At 39.7% G+C, this 19,792-nt stretch overlaps 1 protein-coding gene across 2 annotated transcripts in view; it reads left to right on the top strand.

Moving 5' to 3' along the window:
- The window catches only part of LOC122988757 (carboxyl-terminal PDZ ligand of neuronal nitric oxide synthase protein-like), a 190,284-nt gene that overhangs the window by 118,275 nt on the left and 52,217 nt on the right, over positions 1 to 19,792 (top strand). For both annotated transcript variants that reach the window (XM_044361348.1, XM_044361349.1), the window contains one exon: positions 3,649 to 3,818. In XM_044361348.1, coding sequence (XP_044217283.1) covers positions 3,649 to 3,818 — 170 coding nt within the window. The remainder of the gene's footprint in view (positions 1 to 3,648; positions 3,819 to 19,792) is intronic.

Below are 19,792 nucleotides of genomic sequence, written 5' to 3'. Positions count from 1 at the left end.
TTCGAGCACTGCTGCTCTTCAACAGACTAAAGTAACAATGCACGACACCATCTTAAATACACATGATACTAGTCACATGAACCAAGTCTCTAATGTGACATAGAAATAGCATAAAATACATAGACAAAACACCTATATATGTATATCCATAAATGCAAACGCACACACATACTGTATGCTAAATGCCTGTATATATGCATACACACAGACATGATAGTGTACATAGCTCTGCCTTCATAAAGTTCAGAATTCAATAGTGTAACACTCAATAAAACAAATCATATACAGTATGTACAAAAATATATTAAGAGGAAGACATTTAATAGGGTGTCCTTAACCACCATCGGCCTTGTAAGCTGTCATCAAGTATTGGAAAACACTAAAGAGGTGCTTCTATTTGTCCTATAAAAAGTGCAAAATTATCAGCTAGAGACCAACAGCACAGAGACCTAAAAGAAAGAGAGAGAAAAGGAACACAGATGATATGCAGAAATGCATGTGAGGTCTGGGAAGAAGTGATGTCGGAGAGGAAGAGGAAGGAAAAACATCAGGGATGTTATGAGTAGTAATGGAGGAAGAGGTGAGGGTAGCGCTGGCAGCACGTTATCAGGGATGTTTTCCGGGGTGATGAAAGGAAGCAGCGTGCCGTTGCCAGATTGTTGGATATGTGGTTTTAAGTGGAAGCGGAGTAAAGCACTAATAGCTGGCTGTACGTGAGTGAGAAGTGAAGTATTAATGGAACAACGGGCAGACGAGGATGAAGGTAAAAATGTTGAGAGGAAGAAGAAAATGCAGCAGGAGAAGCGATAAAAGTGAAAGCAAAAAGAAGAGTAAACAAGAAGAAAACAACAGTAAATATGGGCATGAAATACACTTTGAATCCCTGATTAGATGTCAAGTGTATGAGTTAATCTGAACTGAGGTCTGTTAATCTGCGGCGACGCAAATCAAACACACAAAGCAGTTTAAACATTGGAACTAATTTCCATTTTGCCTCCGAGTGAGGAGCTACAGTCAGGTTTCAGTTTAAAGAAAGATGAGATGATTTCCAGTAATGACCTGGCAGCTTTATACTGAGTATTACCAGGACTGGAGGAAGAGGAAGAGGAGTACTGTGGTGATGAGGGAATAATGTGAGCGCCTCAAGCTTTTCTTTACAGCCAAGCTTGTCACTTCTCTTTATCACCTTTTACCCGCCTCATTTAAACAGCTACTTCTTCCTCCCACCATCTTTTTTTTTATTGAAGACACCTCACCCGAAACACCGATCCTGCTGTGAACTGATAATTCACATTTGAGGTTAAAGCAATTTTTCGACTTTTTTTTTTTTTTTTATAAACACGCTTATTCGCTTTCTTGCTGAGAGCTAAGTGAAAGTTGATACCACTCTCATGCATCAAATATGAAGCGAGAGCCAAGAGGTGATTACTGTAGTTTAGAAGAAACATTTGAATCATCAGGGAAGCAGCCAGCTAGTTCAAAAAGATGCAACACCTCTAAGCTCTCTAGTTAATGTCGTATCTTGTTAGTTTATTTTGTACACAAATAGAAATGTAAAAGCTGCAGTTTGTAGTTTTAAGGGGAGTAAGGCGCTGTACAAGTTTTTAAGCTCACGATTAAGCACGGCCTTGACCTCCCAGAGTCTTGTCTTCATCACGAACTCGACAGGCGAACAGAGGAGACGCTGCACAGAAGTGCTGATCTGACAGATGAAGAAATGAAGATGCACATAACTCCCCTTAAAACCATAACATGTCTGGTCAGAGTTCATCTTTAGCCTAACCTACCATCCAAACAAGATAGACACCAGGATAGCTGAACTGTCTGCAAATAAGAACAAATAACATTTAAAGAGTTACCTACTGTTAATTGCGTAGTATTTTATTTCAAATGTATCTCAGTTTAATAATGATAAAAAGCACGTGTGATACTAACTTAGTATTTGAGGATGTGTAGATGCCTTGACACTTATGTGAAAGGTCCCAGTAGCTCTAAATGCAGTCATGTCAGTAGAACAGAGCGACAACTTCAAATATCTTGGATTCATTATAGACAATAAACTCAACACACCAGTTTTATCCATAGATGAGCTCTGCAGAGCGCTGTCTGTTGCCCTCCACCTCCTGATGTTGCTTCATCCTGTCGTGCTGTTCGACCTGCTTCTTTACTATGTTAACTATCCCCAACGAAAACAATCTTACCAGGATTACACATATTGCCTCCAAAATCGTCTGCCAATCTCTCAGACGTGAACCACAGAGCCATCACGTGTCTCACGCTCATGATAGCAAACGATCATGATCCTCCTCTCAAGCCACACTTCACACTGTTGCTGTCTGGTCGTAGATACGCGACTTTAAAATGGAGAGGAGTTCGGTTTGGAAGAAGTTTTGTCCCTTAGCAGCACATGGTGTATAGATCCAGACTCATCTGTGTGTTTGTGTGTATATAATACATGTGTATGGGTTGTGATACGGGAAGGGGTATGAATGTTATGTGTTTATGTGGAATATGTGCTGTGCTGCGCTGTGAAAACAAACATCCTTGGGACAATATGAGAGAGACTGTCTATCTGTATTTATTTTTAGTTACCAGAAAGGGAATGTAGTTCTGTGTGGTGGGAAGTTGTGGATAACTTCGGAGGTCGTGATACTCTGATAGCAGCTTGAGGAAATGGAGTCAAGGTACCTCGTTTGCCAATAACTTTGACAAACTGTGTGGTAGTTTTGTTTCGCTGAATCACCTGATGAAGGAAATCGAAAGCACTTGAAATGGTAAAATATTCAACAAATATTTGACTCCTGAAGATAAAGAGAATTCTGTTATTTTTGGTTTTTGGCATTCATAGAGGTGAAACTGCAGGTTGTTGACTTTACTGGAATGTTTTCAAATATCAGACAATTTTATTTGAACTTATTTAAATGTATTGATCTGATATAAGTTTTAGCAGCTTCTGACATCTAACAGGTCTTACCGAATCGAATGTGTTGTTTTCCTTCGCCACGGGTATTTTCAAAAAGTTGCATTGAGTCAATAATCATTCTTTACCAAATAAAACAGAGGGAATGTCTTAACACAATTTTGACAAAGAAGTCAAATAAAACTCACTTCCAAAGTTGAAATATAAGTAAACAAGTGTGGAAGCCAGACGATGCTCATCATAAACTGTTTTTTTTTACACTCTGCATTGATTTGTCTCATATATAGACAATGTTGTTGTTCTCCATTGTTAATGATATCTGTTTCAGTGAAAACATGGACTGTATCCCATTTGCACCAATTTGTCCTATTAAGAATGTATTAACAGCATTGAGAATGCTCTTTGAAAACACAAAACAGAAACTCTAGGAAACAGAAGAGACAGGAAGCTGGCAGCTTTGCAGAGTATTACAGCTCTTTTGTGGTAATTTGAAGACTAACTTGACTGTTTCTTTGCCAGGAGTTGTTCTGTTTAACAGCTGAAATGTACAGTCTACACTTTTATTCAAGCATATTTTGTATACTATGTCTGTATGGATAATGTTCTTTACTAAACTGAATGTATGTGTGTCCGCCCATGTGTGCGTGTGTACATGCTCATGCCTACATGTGTGTATGCAGGCGTGCGTGCTTATCCACCTGTATGTGTGTGTACTTTCCTCGGCTCAGCTCGAGAGCTAACGGGCGCTGAGAAGACGCCGATCGTCGCCGAGGAGACGGACATCGATGCCGACGAGGTGAGCCAGTTACCGGCAGCGGAGGAGTTAAACCTCAACCGAGGGGTCACCGATCTGGACGCCACAGCCAAGACACCTGACCTGAACCACTCAGACAACAAGGTAAATCATCCCATATGTGTATATGTGAGGGGTTTTGTCCCTCTGACCAACGGAGGCTTATGTCAAATCTCCTACTGTAGAGATCTTTTTATTGTGTGGTGCCCCTACGGCAGTGCAGTGGACAGATGGCTATTTCCAGATAATATCAACCAGGTTAGAAGGAGATACACTGTAAATGAAAAAATAGAGAGAGAAAGAGAGAAAAATGAGGTAAAACTTAATAGACATGTAAAATAGACAGAAATGATTTCAAAGAGATTGAAGACAGAGTTTAGTTTAGGTTAGAAATGGTTTGTTGTGCTTTCAAAGCAGACAGACCTTGAGTAGACGAGTTTGTGTTAAAGAAAGTTGACAGAAAGTTGGTTTTGTTTGGATTTCATTTCCTTGCATTGGTTCTGATTTGCAAGCCTCTTTTGAATATGTCTATTAATTATTTGGACCATCGCAGTAATTGGGATAAATTGCAAAACATGCAGTACTTGGTTCAACGTCAAGGTCGCCCGCAATGATTTAGTGGATGTCTCGCTTTAAATAAAGAACACCTCCGCTAACGTCATAAGATTTTAAATATTTTTATGAAATATATTAGGCATATTAAGCTTCCATGTGCTTCAACCAGGCACTTGACTTTATTCATGAATATAGGGCTTACTATAGGACTGCTTTTAAAGTGTTGTTTTAATGGGTTGCGGTTGACAGAACATCTTGTATTAAACATCATTCATGGTGCCTGGTTCATGTCCAACAGGTTTGTTGTCATTCCCCATCTCTCGCTCCCCTCTTATTTCCTGTCGTCTCTCTGCCATCAGCTCTCTAATAAAGCCATAAAACGACCAAAAAATGAAACAAAAGACAAAGAAGAATGTGACAAAAAAATTACCTGAATGTCAAAAATGATTGGATTATGGGCTTAGTTAAAGCAAACAAAAAATGTCTTTATTGATTAATATTAGAATAGGCAGTCAGGGTAAAAAAAAAAAAAAGGAAAGAGAGGCCACCAAAGGACAGCTATAAAAATGTGCCTGTGTATCAAAATCTAGAGTCAGGTCTGGTTAAGGTTTGGGAAGCTGGCAGGAAATCAAATGTCTGTTGAGTAGCTCCAGGTCAAGCTGACCCCTGAGTGTAACGGTGGATTTCCAGAGTTTACACAAGCTTTCACATTTCCTATTTTTATTTCCTTGAGGCTTTACTTTGTACAATATTTCCTTGAGGCTTGGAGCAAAGTCTGCTTTATGTTTTCTTTGATTTGGATATTTGTACCTGTATTAACCACCAGTAAAAAAAATCAAGTAAACATCAAGTCTGTGTTCACAGTATGGGATGGCGTGATTAAGTGTAATAACTCTCTGCCTGCCACTGTACTGTTTCTATTCACAAACTGTCAGCAATATGTTTGCAGCTTAGCTCTAAGACTACTATGCCAGTCATGCAGTTTTTGTGTTTGTGTTTGTTTTTGTGTTTGTGCGGCCTCATAGTGTTAGAGATTTGATACAGTCTCTCAGTCAGGTCGTCTGCTCTCTGGCCTGTGGAAACCCGCCACCAGCGGTCTATCTATAACCAGAGACATGCTCTCTGGCCTGTCTGGAGGTGTGTGAGCATGGCTGTCGGGTTCAGCTGTCAGAGTAGCATAGTAGTTGTTGTTTACTGGGATTTACAACAGTATGCAGGGGTGTAATTGTGTTTTTGATGGAAGCAGCGGTGGGAGGACGGCGCTGCATGATGAGGGCAGAGAGGGGGTATAGGGTGTTTATTAAACTAGTCTTCGGCTTGAGACCTTCGGCTCTGCATCGAGTTGGCAACAGTGGTGTATCATAATCATTTTATTATGTTTTTATTTTTTATTATTTCAGCTGCCTGGCTTTGCTGAGTGAGATAGAGCTGTAGTGGACGAAAATTGAGGAATGGCCTGGACTGTCTCCATGTGTTGTTTTGTGCCCTATAAAGCCATCGTTAGCGTTTTGTTAAGATTTTTTTTTTAATGTGTTTATTTAATTGCAGTGTTCCTTCCATTCACAATCCATGTGATGATTGCTTTTCATAGGCCCTATTAACACCTGGCAGTAACATGCGTGTTGGGTGATCCGATCACAAGTGGACAGCTCTAAGTACTAGGGTTGGGTCGGTGTCCAGTTTTGCCAGTCTGGTCCAGTGTAAGAGTTTAAACTGGTTTGGTTTTATGCAGTCTGACTGAACCAGCATTTGTCATTATGAGATGAGATTATTATAAGCGTCTCACATGGAGGCTCCGGCTGCTGTCGTCCACTCAGCCGGACGCCAAAGACAAGCTGGAGGAGGTAGGCTGACCCGGTTTAACGGCGCAGATCTCACCGATAACCAGGATAAGCCTAGCCGGGCTGCTTACAGCTTCCATCAGTCTGAGAGCAGCTTGTGTTTTGTGTGAAGAAAATCCATGAATTCAAATCGATGGGACAGATCATTTTGCCAGCCTGCACGGCAGCTAGCAGCTGATTAGCATGGCTAGCATCGTTAGCATAGCTGTGCCATGCTGTGCACCCTAGCACAAGAAGAAAAGTTAAGTTGAATGGTTGTTGTGAGAAATAAAAACAGTGTGTCACTGTCCTCACTGCAGTGTCGCTACACTCTCATTCATGGGTTCTCATTACATTATCCACTCAGGAGCAGCTGAGTCACATGTGACACCTAGTGGTAAAATTTGGTATTACCGGTCCAGTCCAGTATTTGGCTTAATATCAAACCGGTTTGAAATTTCTTACATCGGCCCAACCCTACTAATGTCAGCTCACACTTGGCATTAGAATGTGTCTCCACATGCGTCTGGAGTGGCCACTTGTGATCGAATCTCACTTCCTCGCTCTATATGCAAATAAACACGTAAATCATTTCCGTTTGCAAAGACCAAATGCAGGTGGGAGGCACCAGTTGCACTTCCTGTGATTAGTCTGCTAGAGAATCCATTTCGCCTGTTATTATGGCCTCTTCTTCTTGTTTCATACTTTAATATGACGCCGTTGGCACACAAATGAGTACGTACTTCCGCTTACACAGAGGACATCAGTTGAGAAGTTGGTCCTTCAATGTGAACATGGCCATTTGTGGCAGTTTCTAGTCTTCTGCAAGCTGGTATTCATAATGTCATTCTATTTCATATATTGTAGCTATATACTGTACTCTCTAAATTTACATTATTCTTATTTATTTACTTTTGAGGATCAAATTTTGGCCTGGAGAAAAGTTGCATAATTTGCCAAACTTGGTTTAGCCAAGCAGTCATCTCAAAGGGCAAATCTGCCAATGCAACCAATAAAATGTCTTAAGCTGTTTCTTTTACTAAACCCATTTAAGAGTTGTATTATTTGTGCTTTCTGCTGGTCAGATGGTCACATGCACTCATTTTCAGTTCTTAATGTTTTTCACCTTGCTGCTAAATGTGTCAAAAATTCCCCTTTGCAGGAAAAGCCCTGATCTATAGTTAGCGCTGGGTAATTACGTGTTTGCTCCAGCAGTCTCAATTAATGGTAAATAATTAAGGAGACAAGCTGTTGGGCAACACTCCAGGTCAAATTTTATTAAACTTTTCATCAGCACCCCAAATGAGAACAATATGTCACCTTAGGTTCCAGGCTCGCTGAAACATACCTGTTAACTCACCACATGGAGACTCACCAGAGCAAGACTTTGAGACCCATCCTGGATCCTAAACCTTAGTTACAAAACCAAACTATTCAGCTGTTGAACAGTCCTTGGGTCTCATTAACGTTAGAGTTATGAGACCTTTCATTACAGCATCTGATTGAAAGCAACACAGCGTGAAATCACTGAAACAATGAGCTCTCAGCAACGACCTCTATTCTCAGGTCATTGGAGAAAGTGTGTGTGATTTTGTGTAGCCGCTCTTGCACATACATGTACGTATTCTTTTCGATTTTTGTCTTCAACACATTTGTCACTCTTAACAGCTTGACAGATTAGATGGGAATGTGCAGGGACAAGTGGGGAAAGGTAGCATTGAATGAGATCTCTGTATGTGTGTGTGCATGTGTCTATGTGTCTTATGTTTGTCCCTATGTGCATGCATTTTTTTTCACATAACTGTGTGTATATGTCCCTGAGCAGAGGGATTTGATTCACTACAGGGTTTCTCTGGAAGCTCATTAAAGAAAAAGCAGCCTGTGAATGTTAAAAGTTCATTCTTCTCCTGTCAGCTCCCGTTAGACTGACAAATCCCTCAGCGCCCTACGTTCAAACGATCCCGTAGGACTCAGAGAGCACACATCAATCCTACCTGGGGCTTTGTGTCCATTGTGTTGAGTCAGGACATTTACTTTTAAAAGGCTTGCCTCCGGGATCAGAAAGAGTATTACTACAAGACAAACTGGAAAGACAAAAGTCACAGATTAAAAACGACAGCATTTTACATATTTGAAGAGGCTGCATTGCTTTTTTGGCAAGAGAGGGACAGCCTCCTAAAAAGTGAGTGCTGTGCAGAAGTACAGAAAAGACCACAAGATCAAACTGAACATAAAAACAATGTCAACATGATCTCCATTGTGTATAGCCTTAAAACAGAACCTCCTTTCTTTTTGCATCTTTCGGATGTTTGAGCTCTCTCTTAAAAATAGATCAGTGCAAGAGTTTAAGAGCTTTTGTTTTCTTTTTATGTGAATTATACAGAGAGAGAAGAGGAGTGTGTGTGTTCACATGAGTATGGCATTTTTAAAGTGAGGCTGTACAACAAACACTTTTATACAGGTTTTGCCTCTGGTCCACTTTCATATGCTGTCATCCAGGTGTAAACACTCTGATCTAGGAGTGTAGCGCTACAGGCAGCACTCCACAGACAAGGTTCTTTATCTCTCTCTTTGCATCTCTTGTCCCATCACTAGTGTGTCTCAGTTGTTCTGGACCTCAAATTAATAGTACAGCATGCATATGGGGCTCATTCGCTGGTCGATAATTCAGTCCTTCCAACAGCTCGATCCATAGTAAATTCATTAGTCTGTTGTTTGGTCTGTCCAAACCAAGTGGTAACTTCCACTTCTTGAGACTAAAGCCAATACAGAAGTACCTTTAAAATACAATGCCACCGACAGCCGCTAGACACTGACTCCAAAAAATTCTGTCTCCAACAGACTGCCATTCAAAAAGCATCAACTTCTCTCTAGAAACACTAAGTCAATCATTTTTTTCAACACGTCATTATGGTCTGAATCTTTAAATTCAGGCCCTCTAATAAGTATACTGGTGGACATTTTGGAAAATAGTGCTCCATTAATAAGATTTGAAGACTTATAGCTTTGATGTCTGCCATATGGGCGTTAATTGACCGTTCAGCTCACCTGCTGTTCTCCCCGGCTCCGGGACTCACACTGAGTCATACTATTGTCTCAATATTTCAGTAAGTTTAATGTTACTTGATTGCAATACCTGCTAAAGAAGCTAACGTCAGCCCAAGCGTGCACCGCTCAGTGTTCCCAGTAACCTAGTGTCGCTTTGGTCAGAGGTAGTGGGGCATGTTTCCAGAGCGTGAAAGGCAACACCACACACTTCTTATATGGAAGGTCCTGGCTCCAAATGTAAAAGATGGCGCTGACCATGAGCTGCAACTCTGGGCTTCAAACTGGCTTCAATGCAAAACAATGGGTGACGTCACAACTCCCTACGAATTTTTGTATTAATTTCTTAAAATTTATAATGAAAGTACTCGTACATTTCATGTTTTTAATCGTCAATAACTGCTGAAAACAAGTAGGAATTCTATGTATTAATCTTGACATGATGGTATGAACATTAACTCCTCTTATCTAAATTACTTTTTACCAGGTTTCGCAAATGTTGCTACTGTGGATGTTTTTATTGATTGTAATACATTCAATCATTGTCAGTTGTTTTTTTTTTTTAAGTAAACAGTGTATCTCATTAACATGAATGGTACTAATATTTGAACTATTTATATGCAAACAGTAAACATGACATTTCCACATGAGACTCTTGGGATGCACTGCATCACTGCAAAACACCCCCGAAACATGAGCACACTGTAATCCAGGGTGTACATAACAAAAATATGAATGTGTATTCCTCTGTTTTAAAGCCTAGGTAGCCATTTCATTTATCCAGTGAGACTGTGAAAACCACAATAACACCATCAGTGCCATTTTCACAAGTACGATTACTCACCTGGCTTCAGTACAATATAGAACAATGAAGACTTTAGTGTAAGGAGGGTGCTTGGTTAGTTGTGAAATGGTAGAAATCACAATATTCCTGCCTGTGTGAGTTGGAAATTTATGCACATCATGCAGCCATTGATCTAGAAAAGATGCTGCAGTGCCAGGAAGATTAAGGAATTAGGCATGGGACAACTTCCTAATATGCAATCAATATGTTTTTGCAGTTAGCTCACACAAAACAGACAACCTGAATGTGACTGTGGGTTGAGGAAATGAGGTCAAGGAAGGAATACGTTCTATGCCTAAAAGCATGATTCTTGCCTGCAAAAGGATATCACTGAGTTTACTCTGTAAAAAAGGTATCAATAATGAATTTACAGGGATACAATATCAATAATAAATTCTGGTTACAGGGCCCAAAATAAATGCAGAAAACTGTCCACTTATTACTTTGTCATCATTCCAAATACATGATGATGACTCAGGATATTCTTGAAAAAACACAATGGCAGACAAATTCGGAGGGTTTGAAGCAAGAGTATTGACATTTTTATAATATTGACTTTGCCCATTAAAGAGATAAAGAAATAGACATCATTTTAAAATGATTTTATGTCCTGTATTATAAAAGGCAGATAGTTAATGTTATAAGTATCTTCAGAATTACTCAATAGAAAAACAACATATTATGTAACTCAAATTTATATATTTTTTTTTCTATCTTCAGGTTTGTTAATGTGTATTATTTCTGCTATTAATCAGTATCAAGTCCCGAAAGCAATCAAACATCTCTAAAATTAATTGCAAAAATTAAATTGAATACCTTACATCATATGAATAACAATAAGTGTCATCTGCATATAATGAAACTTAATGATGATTATTTGGACACTTAAATGTAAAAATATGAAATGTCAAAATGTTGGCTATTATTTTATACATCACGATGAAATACAAACTTTGTTTTTTGTTTTTTTCCAAAGCAGTTTTAACTTTAACTTTCTTGGTAACGCTGTTTAAACTGTCTATAAGACTATTGGCTGTTTTGCTGTCTTTCATGTGCTTTATCCTCATTATATTATAGAAATCAGAATATTGAAATCAATGCATTTTTTTTCTTCAGAGAAACCAAAGTAAAGCATACGGTTTCATAACATTTACTTCATAAACACAGAATATCAGCACTCTAATTACTTAATGTAGGAAGTTGCATGCAATAAATAGGATTCATCCAAATTCAGCTGATTAGGCTACTTCATGAAAAGCACAATATTTCTGCAAGTTTTAAACTCACGATCTTTGTGGCACATACACATAAACATCCCCATGACCCTTCTTTCTGTCTCCTGACTCCTCAGCAGCCTTACAGGACTGAGACTTAAGTTTTCACTACTCTTCACACACAAGCAGGTAATGAAAATGCAGCCTCTTGACTTTACACTGATTGTAAACTCAGTGGGTTTGTGTGAGAGTATCACTCAACCCATCTATATTGGGCAGATGGGGCTCAAGTTTTTCCCTGCGGGGGTTGTTTTTCTTGATAGCCTTGCAGTCTGATTGAATGATTTGTGATTTGGTTTCTTAAAAAGTGTATCTGCGTGTGTGTGTGTGTGTGTGTTGACTTGTGAAGTTGTGATACAACTTCAAGCTGCCCACCGGCAAGGAGTCACAAAGCCAGCAGCAGATCCTGTCTTTACACAGATCTTTGCATTTTAGCCTTACTCATACTTACCTCCTGTGTTTCTATCCATATCTGCTTTCATACATGCATACATGTATACATGTATACATACATATATATCATACATATCTAGGAATGTTGTGACCTGGTTTCATCCCGTGTAGGAGGTAGTTCACCCTGAGCCTTGCACATGGAAATTTAAGTTTGAGTTATTAGCTGATAACAAACCACAAGAAATGTTACCCAATCAGAAGTGTAAAGCAGTAACCTTTTGATCCGACAGAGTTGAGTCAGTCCAGGACTGGATTCAGGATTTTTGCTGTTGCAGCCGGATGACTGTTTTCATGAAAGTAAACCCAAATATTTCTTGGGCTGCCTTATTTGAGTTATCCACCGGCCCAAATGAGCAGACAGACTTTAACTTCCACACAATGGCTTTGTGTCTTTCCTCTCTCTTTCTCTCTCTGTGCATCTATCACTAGACTTTCCACATCATTAGGCTGTATTTTGTGCTGACATTCAATATCTTTTTTTCCAGACTGGATTGTGTTCATGCCAGAAATGTAAAAGTATTCACTGCAGAGGTCTCTCACTTAAGATGTAGAGCAGTATAAGCCGCTGCCATGTGCTCATCTTTCCAATGAAATCAAGAGTTATGAAAATCTTTTGAGATTTGACCCCAAAAAAATCTGGTCATACATGGCAGCCTTTAAAGATGCCATGAAAATAGACACTTCCTGGAAAACCATGAATCTTTTATGGTAACTTAATGATCACCAATTGTGAATCTAAAACCTAACCAATCAGGCAGTGTCTCCTTTCGTAACTGATATTCCAGGGTTTTTTAGTACAACTAAACGCTGAACAAGACTTTTTTAGGCGACCAAAATGTAAGAATTAATTTTCATTAACTGAAAAAACACTGAAATAGCGACAGCTATTACTACGCCTACTCTGTGAATCTGGGGTTATGCCATGGTTACGTTACCTAACCAACATTGTTGCTGTGGTAGCGACTATCCACACCCTAAAGCATACCCTGCTTTATCATCTATTTTATTATTTTTAATTTACAAAATGTATATCATGATGTATTGAAGAAGACTTGAAACTAGTGATTGAGAGCATAAACTCATTAGGAAAGTGTTTATTGAGGTAATAAATCAAGTGAGAGGCAGGGTCCTTTTCTCATGGACTTCCATACAATCGGACTTCTTTTTGGAGCCAGTGGAGTCGCCCCCTGCTGGCCATTAGAGAGATTGCAGGTTTAAGTCACTTCCACATTGGCTTCACTTTTCAGACCTGGAACTACCTGCTTGTTTTGAATGACACCTCTTGGTTTTGTCCCATATCAACAACCAGTTACCACAGTAATTACACCGTGTTAAGGAAGTAAAATTTCAAATGTGATGTCATCGTGTCTTTAAACTGACTTCAATTGATATTTTTATCATGCTGCATATATAAATATGCTACTGTTTGCTAACAAGTTCAACACATCAACTTAAAGGTTGATAATATGTCAGTGTTGTGCTCATAACCTGCTTCTGCTTCTCCCACATGGCCAAAAAATCAAGTTAATGCAGAATTAAAATAAAGACTTGGGAAAACACACTTAATTTTTTTCCAGGTTCCATAACAAACACACAGAAGTTAATACAATATGAACACACAGTAGTGTGTAGTGTGTAGTTATAGTAGGGTGGGTACTCTGGCCCAGCTTCTCCATTCCTAACAGATTTGGCAACTACATGCTGCTGAATGCCAAGAGTCAGCAGGTTTTCTTTATCATTAACTACTATAATAAAACCAATCAATTCAGTTATGGATCTTACTCTTTAAAGTTGATAGTTGCGTTTACCTATGTCTAAACTAGAGGTTTGATTAAACCCCCAAATCAAAGCTTGACACAAGCCTGAGTAGTTCCACTCGTCCCCAGACCAAGCTCAAGCTTGATGTATCACAGTCCCTCTCCACAGGAGACAGAGCCCTGCTGTTTTTATATTCTAGCAGATAGTTAATTGCATTCACCTGGCTTCCCTGGTCCTAATCAATTCCTGATTAGACAGCTAGAATCAAAATCAACAGGACTTAGGGAACTGAGGAAATCCACTGAGAACCACTGCCTTAATTATGAGGACATGCAGATGAATGTCAGCAACTGTGTGACTGTATGTCATCATTAAAAATTAATGAGGAAACCATTAGTTATGGAAACAAGAAATGGCATTTAGAACAACTTGAACAACAACAACAACGCCTGTTGTGAAAGAGCAGCAAAGCGGATAAGGTAATATGAGGACAAAAAAAAAAAAAAAATGTTATTTGTGCAGATATTCTCCAACAATCTCTGTGAGTCTGCTCTCCAGATGATGCATTTTCAAAAAAAAAGCAACCACCTGATGTTATTGTTAAGATGGAAAATAACAATGAAATGGTAGAAGAAATGGAAAGCCTAATCTAAAAGGTGACTCATCCATTTCACAGCTTCTTAGTCACTGTGGCCTGGTGTGTTGAAAATATTACTTAGTTTGACCAGGAAGCCTGTTCACGCTGGGAAGTTCAAGGCCAATAAGATGCTTTATTTTTCTGTGAACATAACTTTTTTTGTCCGTAAGACCTTGCCAAGATTTCTGAAAGTGATGGGAATGCTTTTTAATATCTGAAAATGCTTAAACAGTAACCTGAGGGCTAGGTTACCACTAAAAGTATTGTCAAGAGAGAGAAGACATTTTGCGTTCTACACATGAAGGGCGCACAGCTCTTCAGTTTTGCTCAAGCGGAAAATCTTTGTCCTTGTGTCAACCCTGTGGTCTGGGGTTTTTCAAAAGAAAGTCTGAGAAGTGTAAGAGTTCACTCACTAAAGTTGGACTGAAAAAATACATTATTATAATCTATTACTTTAGCTCCCTGACTGGTTAACATAGTAGGCACTTTTCAAAGCACAGTGCTGTTCGCTGGAAAGAAAATAGTTAAAAGGTTTATTGGTCAGTTGAAATCGTTTGGACACATTTGATCAGAGACCAATCCTCATGAAGATAAAACTACATTTATCTTCTGATAATTCCCCTCTTAATCTAATTATATGAACCCGCAGGCCTCTTGGGGACAGCAGAAACAAGTTTTGAATGCATCACAGATTTTATCATCTTTTGAGTTAATATGGCACACTTGTTAGAGGATGTTGCCTCCTAACACATTCAGAAGATACAGATCAACATCACCATTAATTTGGAGTCATGTGTCTCCCTACCTGCCAAATGAACATCCAGTACTTTCTCTCCTTCTCGCTCTGGTTTGGTGTCCACTAACTGCTCAGGGAAATATTTGCCTCTTAAAATGCAAAATGCTCCATTATGTTTAAAGCCTGGTCACTATCTTTATCTGTCTGCCATTTGGTGCTGGGCAGGTAGCGGATTTTTAGAGCTTTTTTGCTGAAACCAGCTCCAAGCTGTAGCCGAAAACAACGCTATGAACCACAACAGTGAAGCTATGGGCAAGACAACCAAAACAATAAGCTGAAAGACGCTGTAAAGCTCCGTACAACCATGCAATAGGAACAACAGACTCTGTGGGTTCATCACTACTAACAACCCCTTTCACATAGAAGTAGTCAAGTAGTAATTTGATTCATTGTAAAAAAAATATTCTGTGAAATGATTTATTCATAGATACAGGAAAAATTAACCAAAGCTTCATGTGAACACCCTTCACCTGAATAAGACTCTCTCTACTACTCGTGCTACTGAATAATGACTGTTAGAGCTGATGGTATGATCTGATATCACAGGCAAAGCCACAGTAGAGTTATCCCCCAAGGCTTTTCTCAAGAGCTCTTGATAAAGATGTAAATCTGGAGTTGAGGCTGTCAGCTGTGAAGGAAGCCAGACCATGTCTAACCTCTTGGTGTTTTATTGCCTGAGTGTATGTGTGTGTGTGTGTGTGTGTGTGTGTGTGTGTGTGTGTGTGTGTGTGTGTGTGTGTGTGTGTGTGTGTGTGTGTGTGTGTGTGTGTGTGTGTGTGTGGGTGTGTGTGGGAGGGGACAGACTGTTTGACAGACAGAGAGCAGCTAGTGTAATCACAGCTGGAGGAGGAGAAATAAAGACTTCCTTTATCCTATGTCATCTATCTTTAGTTTCCTTTCTGTCTCACTTTCTCCTTTCTTTTTCTGCCTCCCTGGTTTCTCCCGCACCATTTTCCATCCCTCAAAGAGTATAACGAAGAGACAAAAAGATAAAGGAAGACTCCAGCTGCCTGCTAAGAACCTGTATTAGCATGTGTATGTGTGGGAATTAGATGTTAATAGCAGAGTTCCCCTCTGGCAGACCAGACTCAAGCAGTTATCATGAGGAATTTCATTGGTAGGCCGTTTTTCTCTCCCCCCCCTTATTCAACTCCCTCGCTCAGTTTGAATATTCTGCTCTGCTGTCTTCTGTAATTGGCTGTGATTATGGTAAACAAGTTCAGGATCCAGTGTGCAGGCAAGGATCGTTTCTCATTCTGTACAGTAAACACAGCACAGAGAGGCTAAAACAGTGTTTGAATATGCAGGTCTTTGTTCAACAAACTTAGAGGGGACTGCTTGTGTGCCGTACATTAGCATTCATATTGGATTCAATGCATGTCCTCAGCTTTTGTCTCTCAAAATTAAAATTGATCATTGAGTATAATTTTCATCCACCCATCCATCATCCAAGTTAATTTACTCAGTCAACCGACCCACATGAAATCTCAAAGATAACTAACTTTGAAAAATGATGGATCTCATCATTACACTAACATTTTCTATCAATAGATTTTTTATTGCCCAGTACCCATAAACAGAAGGTTTACAAATGTGGTAAACTTCATCCAGTGATCGCCTCAAACACCCATATTTTCCTGCCCTATTAAACATTCTTTATGGCATTTTTTTTCTTTCATCCGCCGCAACCCTTCCTTGCTCGGTCATTCGTTTTTGAAGAGGCACTCCAGGCATCATCCAGTCCCTGAGAATAATTTGCCATCCAATCTTCCTTGCTGTTTAGGCCCGCTTTGCTATGGCATTTTTAAAATTATAGGGACAAAGCAAGGTGACATATTTCAGTGAAAAATGTGTTTAGCCCTGAAGGAGAAAATGTTCACTGCTGACTGGTTGTTTAACACCTGACAAATCTAAGTCAAATATTCACTTTCCTTTTAGCTCTGGCTTCTGGTTTATGGTCCCAGGACTCTGTATTGCCGCCCACATGTCTGGTTTGTTAAGGGATCAAAATGAGTAAAGCGAAACAAAATGATAATTCTGACAGTCTGATTATCAGGCTAAGTTTTACACCACTGCTAAGATTCAGGCCTTTTTTTCCCTTTGGCTCTCTGCAGTTTGATGCTGGGCAAGTAGTATATACTTTTCTTGCTTTAGTTTTAAACTTAAAAGAGCTGTATGTAGGTGGAGATGAGCTTTGAGACTCATCAATACAGTCTATGTACAAAAGTAATCTCTATATAAAGCAAGGAATCTCTGTCTGTATGTATGCATGTATGTCCTTCACATATCTTGAAAACCGTTCATCTGATCTACTTCATACCTGGCAGATGTATTGCTGGGGACCCAAGAAAGTGCAGTGTCGAGTGTGAAGTTGTTTGGATGAGGAGCTCTTGAGAAATATATAAAAATACCTCATAAACAACAATGATTTGATTCTTCTTCTTCCTGTGTAGTCAACAAACAGAAATACTGACAGCGCCACTCTGCCGTTGCAACCCACATTGTGGTCAGAGATGGGATTACATCCGTACTGATAAGAACTAGCATATAGATTTAATTGAAAAGGTTTAGAGAGTTGGACCTCTATTCACGTTCCTCACACACAAGAACTTTGTATGTATGTTCAAGATATAGTGCAGGATGTCTCATGCAAGTTTTGAACGGGCATTACAGTTCATCCGACCAACTGCAGCTCAAAATTGTAGTCTTCAGATATTCAATGTGTGAGGCGTTTAGGGAGCATTGGTAAATTGTAGCATCTATCAATGAGACCTCTGCATGTGAGGTTTATTGAGAAATCGGCCCATTTTGAACGGGCGCATTTTGAACAGGCACTACACTAGTAGGCTAAAAGGGGCAAAAAGCAGTGTAGAGCTGCTAGGTTCAGTGTTGACTCTCAGTGGCTTTGGTACTGTGGGTGACCCTTTTATATTACAAGCAGCCATTTGCTTTAATGTTTTCAGTGTTTCTTTCAAATATTGCTTAATGGAGTTATTTTTCTCCTTCATCTTTGGTGCTAAATGCTAACTGTACTACCCAGAAATCAAAGAGCCACCCTGTTAGAGGTACTAATGCCTTTCTACCTGGATATTACTACTGAAGGTGAAGCTGGATGTTGTGTTTGCAATAGCAGTTGTACTTTTATTGAATGTTTTAGGTTAAATCAGTAATCGGTTGTATTAAATAGTGAAGCAGACGTGTTTTTTATGGAACAATGTTGGATATTACTACTCAAATGTATTTTATGGTGGGATGGATTTCTTTTCCATCTGTGTTGTATCTCACTCTGCTGCTGCTGACAGTCTATTTATGTCTGTCTTCTTTTTCCATTTCTCTATAATTGAGAATATTTCCTGTGTCGACAGTGCTTGAATGAAAAGCACGCCATCCTTTCTCCTCTCGGTTTGAGTGCTGAATCATCTTATTCACATTTCTAGTTACTGAACCTGCACTGTTTGCCTGACAAGGCTCGCAGTTTCAAAGCGACCTCAGCAGTCCTGTTTAGCATCCTACTTGCTAAACAGGACAGGCTGAGTGTCATTTCAGGTGTTTGTGAGTTGCTCCAATGGAAAAAAATGTTGAATAATGTGTCTATTTTAAACATGCACTTCAAGAGAAAGTGAGTCTGTTGTATGAGGTCTTACATGTTTTTCAGGAGTATCTGCCAACAAATTCTCTCTCGCTCTTTTATATTCACACATACACACTCACACATGCTCTTTCCCTCTCACACAGACAAACACACAGCTACTAGAGACTTCTGCCTTGCCATTCATTACGTGAAGGCACCAAACAACCTGTCAACTCGGATAATTTCCTCTCATTAACCTAAAAGATCCCGCTCAGACAGGCCATCAATCATACGTCCCTCTCATGGAGAGTGTCGCTGGGTCTGCCTGTGTGCACACATCACTGTCTGCGTGTCACCAGAAGGCGCTTAAGGAGAGACAGATGGTGAAGTGTGCTGGCGTGGATTCCTTAAGGCGGGTTCAGGTTCAATTTAATCAGGTGTCGACTTGTTTGCCGACCCCTTCCTGCATCGCAGCTACAGTCACTTTGAAGCGCCTTCCCCTGTTATTTATGTAACATAGTTTGGATTCAGTCAGCGACTTAATTGTTCACTTGGCAGCCATGCGACGGTTTTCAGGCGTGCTTGATATCCAGCAACCGGTCGCCGTGGATCTGACTGATGTAAGATAGAGGAAACAGAAAAGCAGAGATGACAGCAGAAACCGAGAAGCTCAGACCGCATAGGCAATGATGTATATCATGACTTGTTAAATTAATTAGCTGTATACAATCTATATTAATAACCAGCTAGCTCTCTGTCTTTCCTGTTGTTGCATCAACTGAGACGGCGCTTGTCAGATTGCTTTGATATTAATCTTGCATCACAAGGTAAACTCTGTTTCACATGCATGATAGAATAGCAAACAAACAAAAAAAAACACATTATTTTATTCAACTTTATTCCATCCACATTCAATGTCTGACATACACTGCATACAGAGCTGCACAGATCTTACATGCAGCATGTTGCTCCAGATAATGCATTCTCGGATTCAACAATATGACAGATTTAGGAATGAAAGGATTCTGTAATCTATGAAGTCTTACCCGAGCGCCTCTTCTAAATGTGGGCAGGTGCAACATGACCCGAGAGATGATCTCAACTTGCGTCAGTCACTTGCTAGACGGCATTTGGGAAAAACATGTTTTAGAGATTCACACTATCCCCCCAAGTCCCACCCCTTTCCTTTCTAGCGCCCTGACAGTAAACAAGCATGATCCCTCACTGGCTTCTCAACATTGAACACTGCCAAATGTATTTCATAGGATTCTTGACAAAGGGATGCACTGCTGGCAGGTATTGAATTTAGGTCTCAGCGCTGCTAGC

The sequence above is a fragment of the Thunnus albacares genome, chromosome 9 (assembly GCF_914725855.1).
Source record: "Thunnus albacares chromosome 9, fThuAlb1.1, whole genome shotgun sequence".
Classification (NCBI taxonomy): Eukaryota; Metazoa; Chordata; class Actinopteri; order Scombriformes; family Scombridae; genus Thunnus; species Thunnus albacares.
Note: the sequence above shows the minus strand (reverse complement) of the source record. Positions and strands in the feature narration are given on the sequence as shown.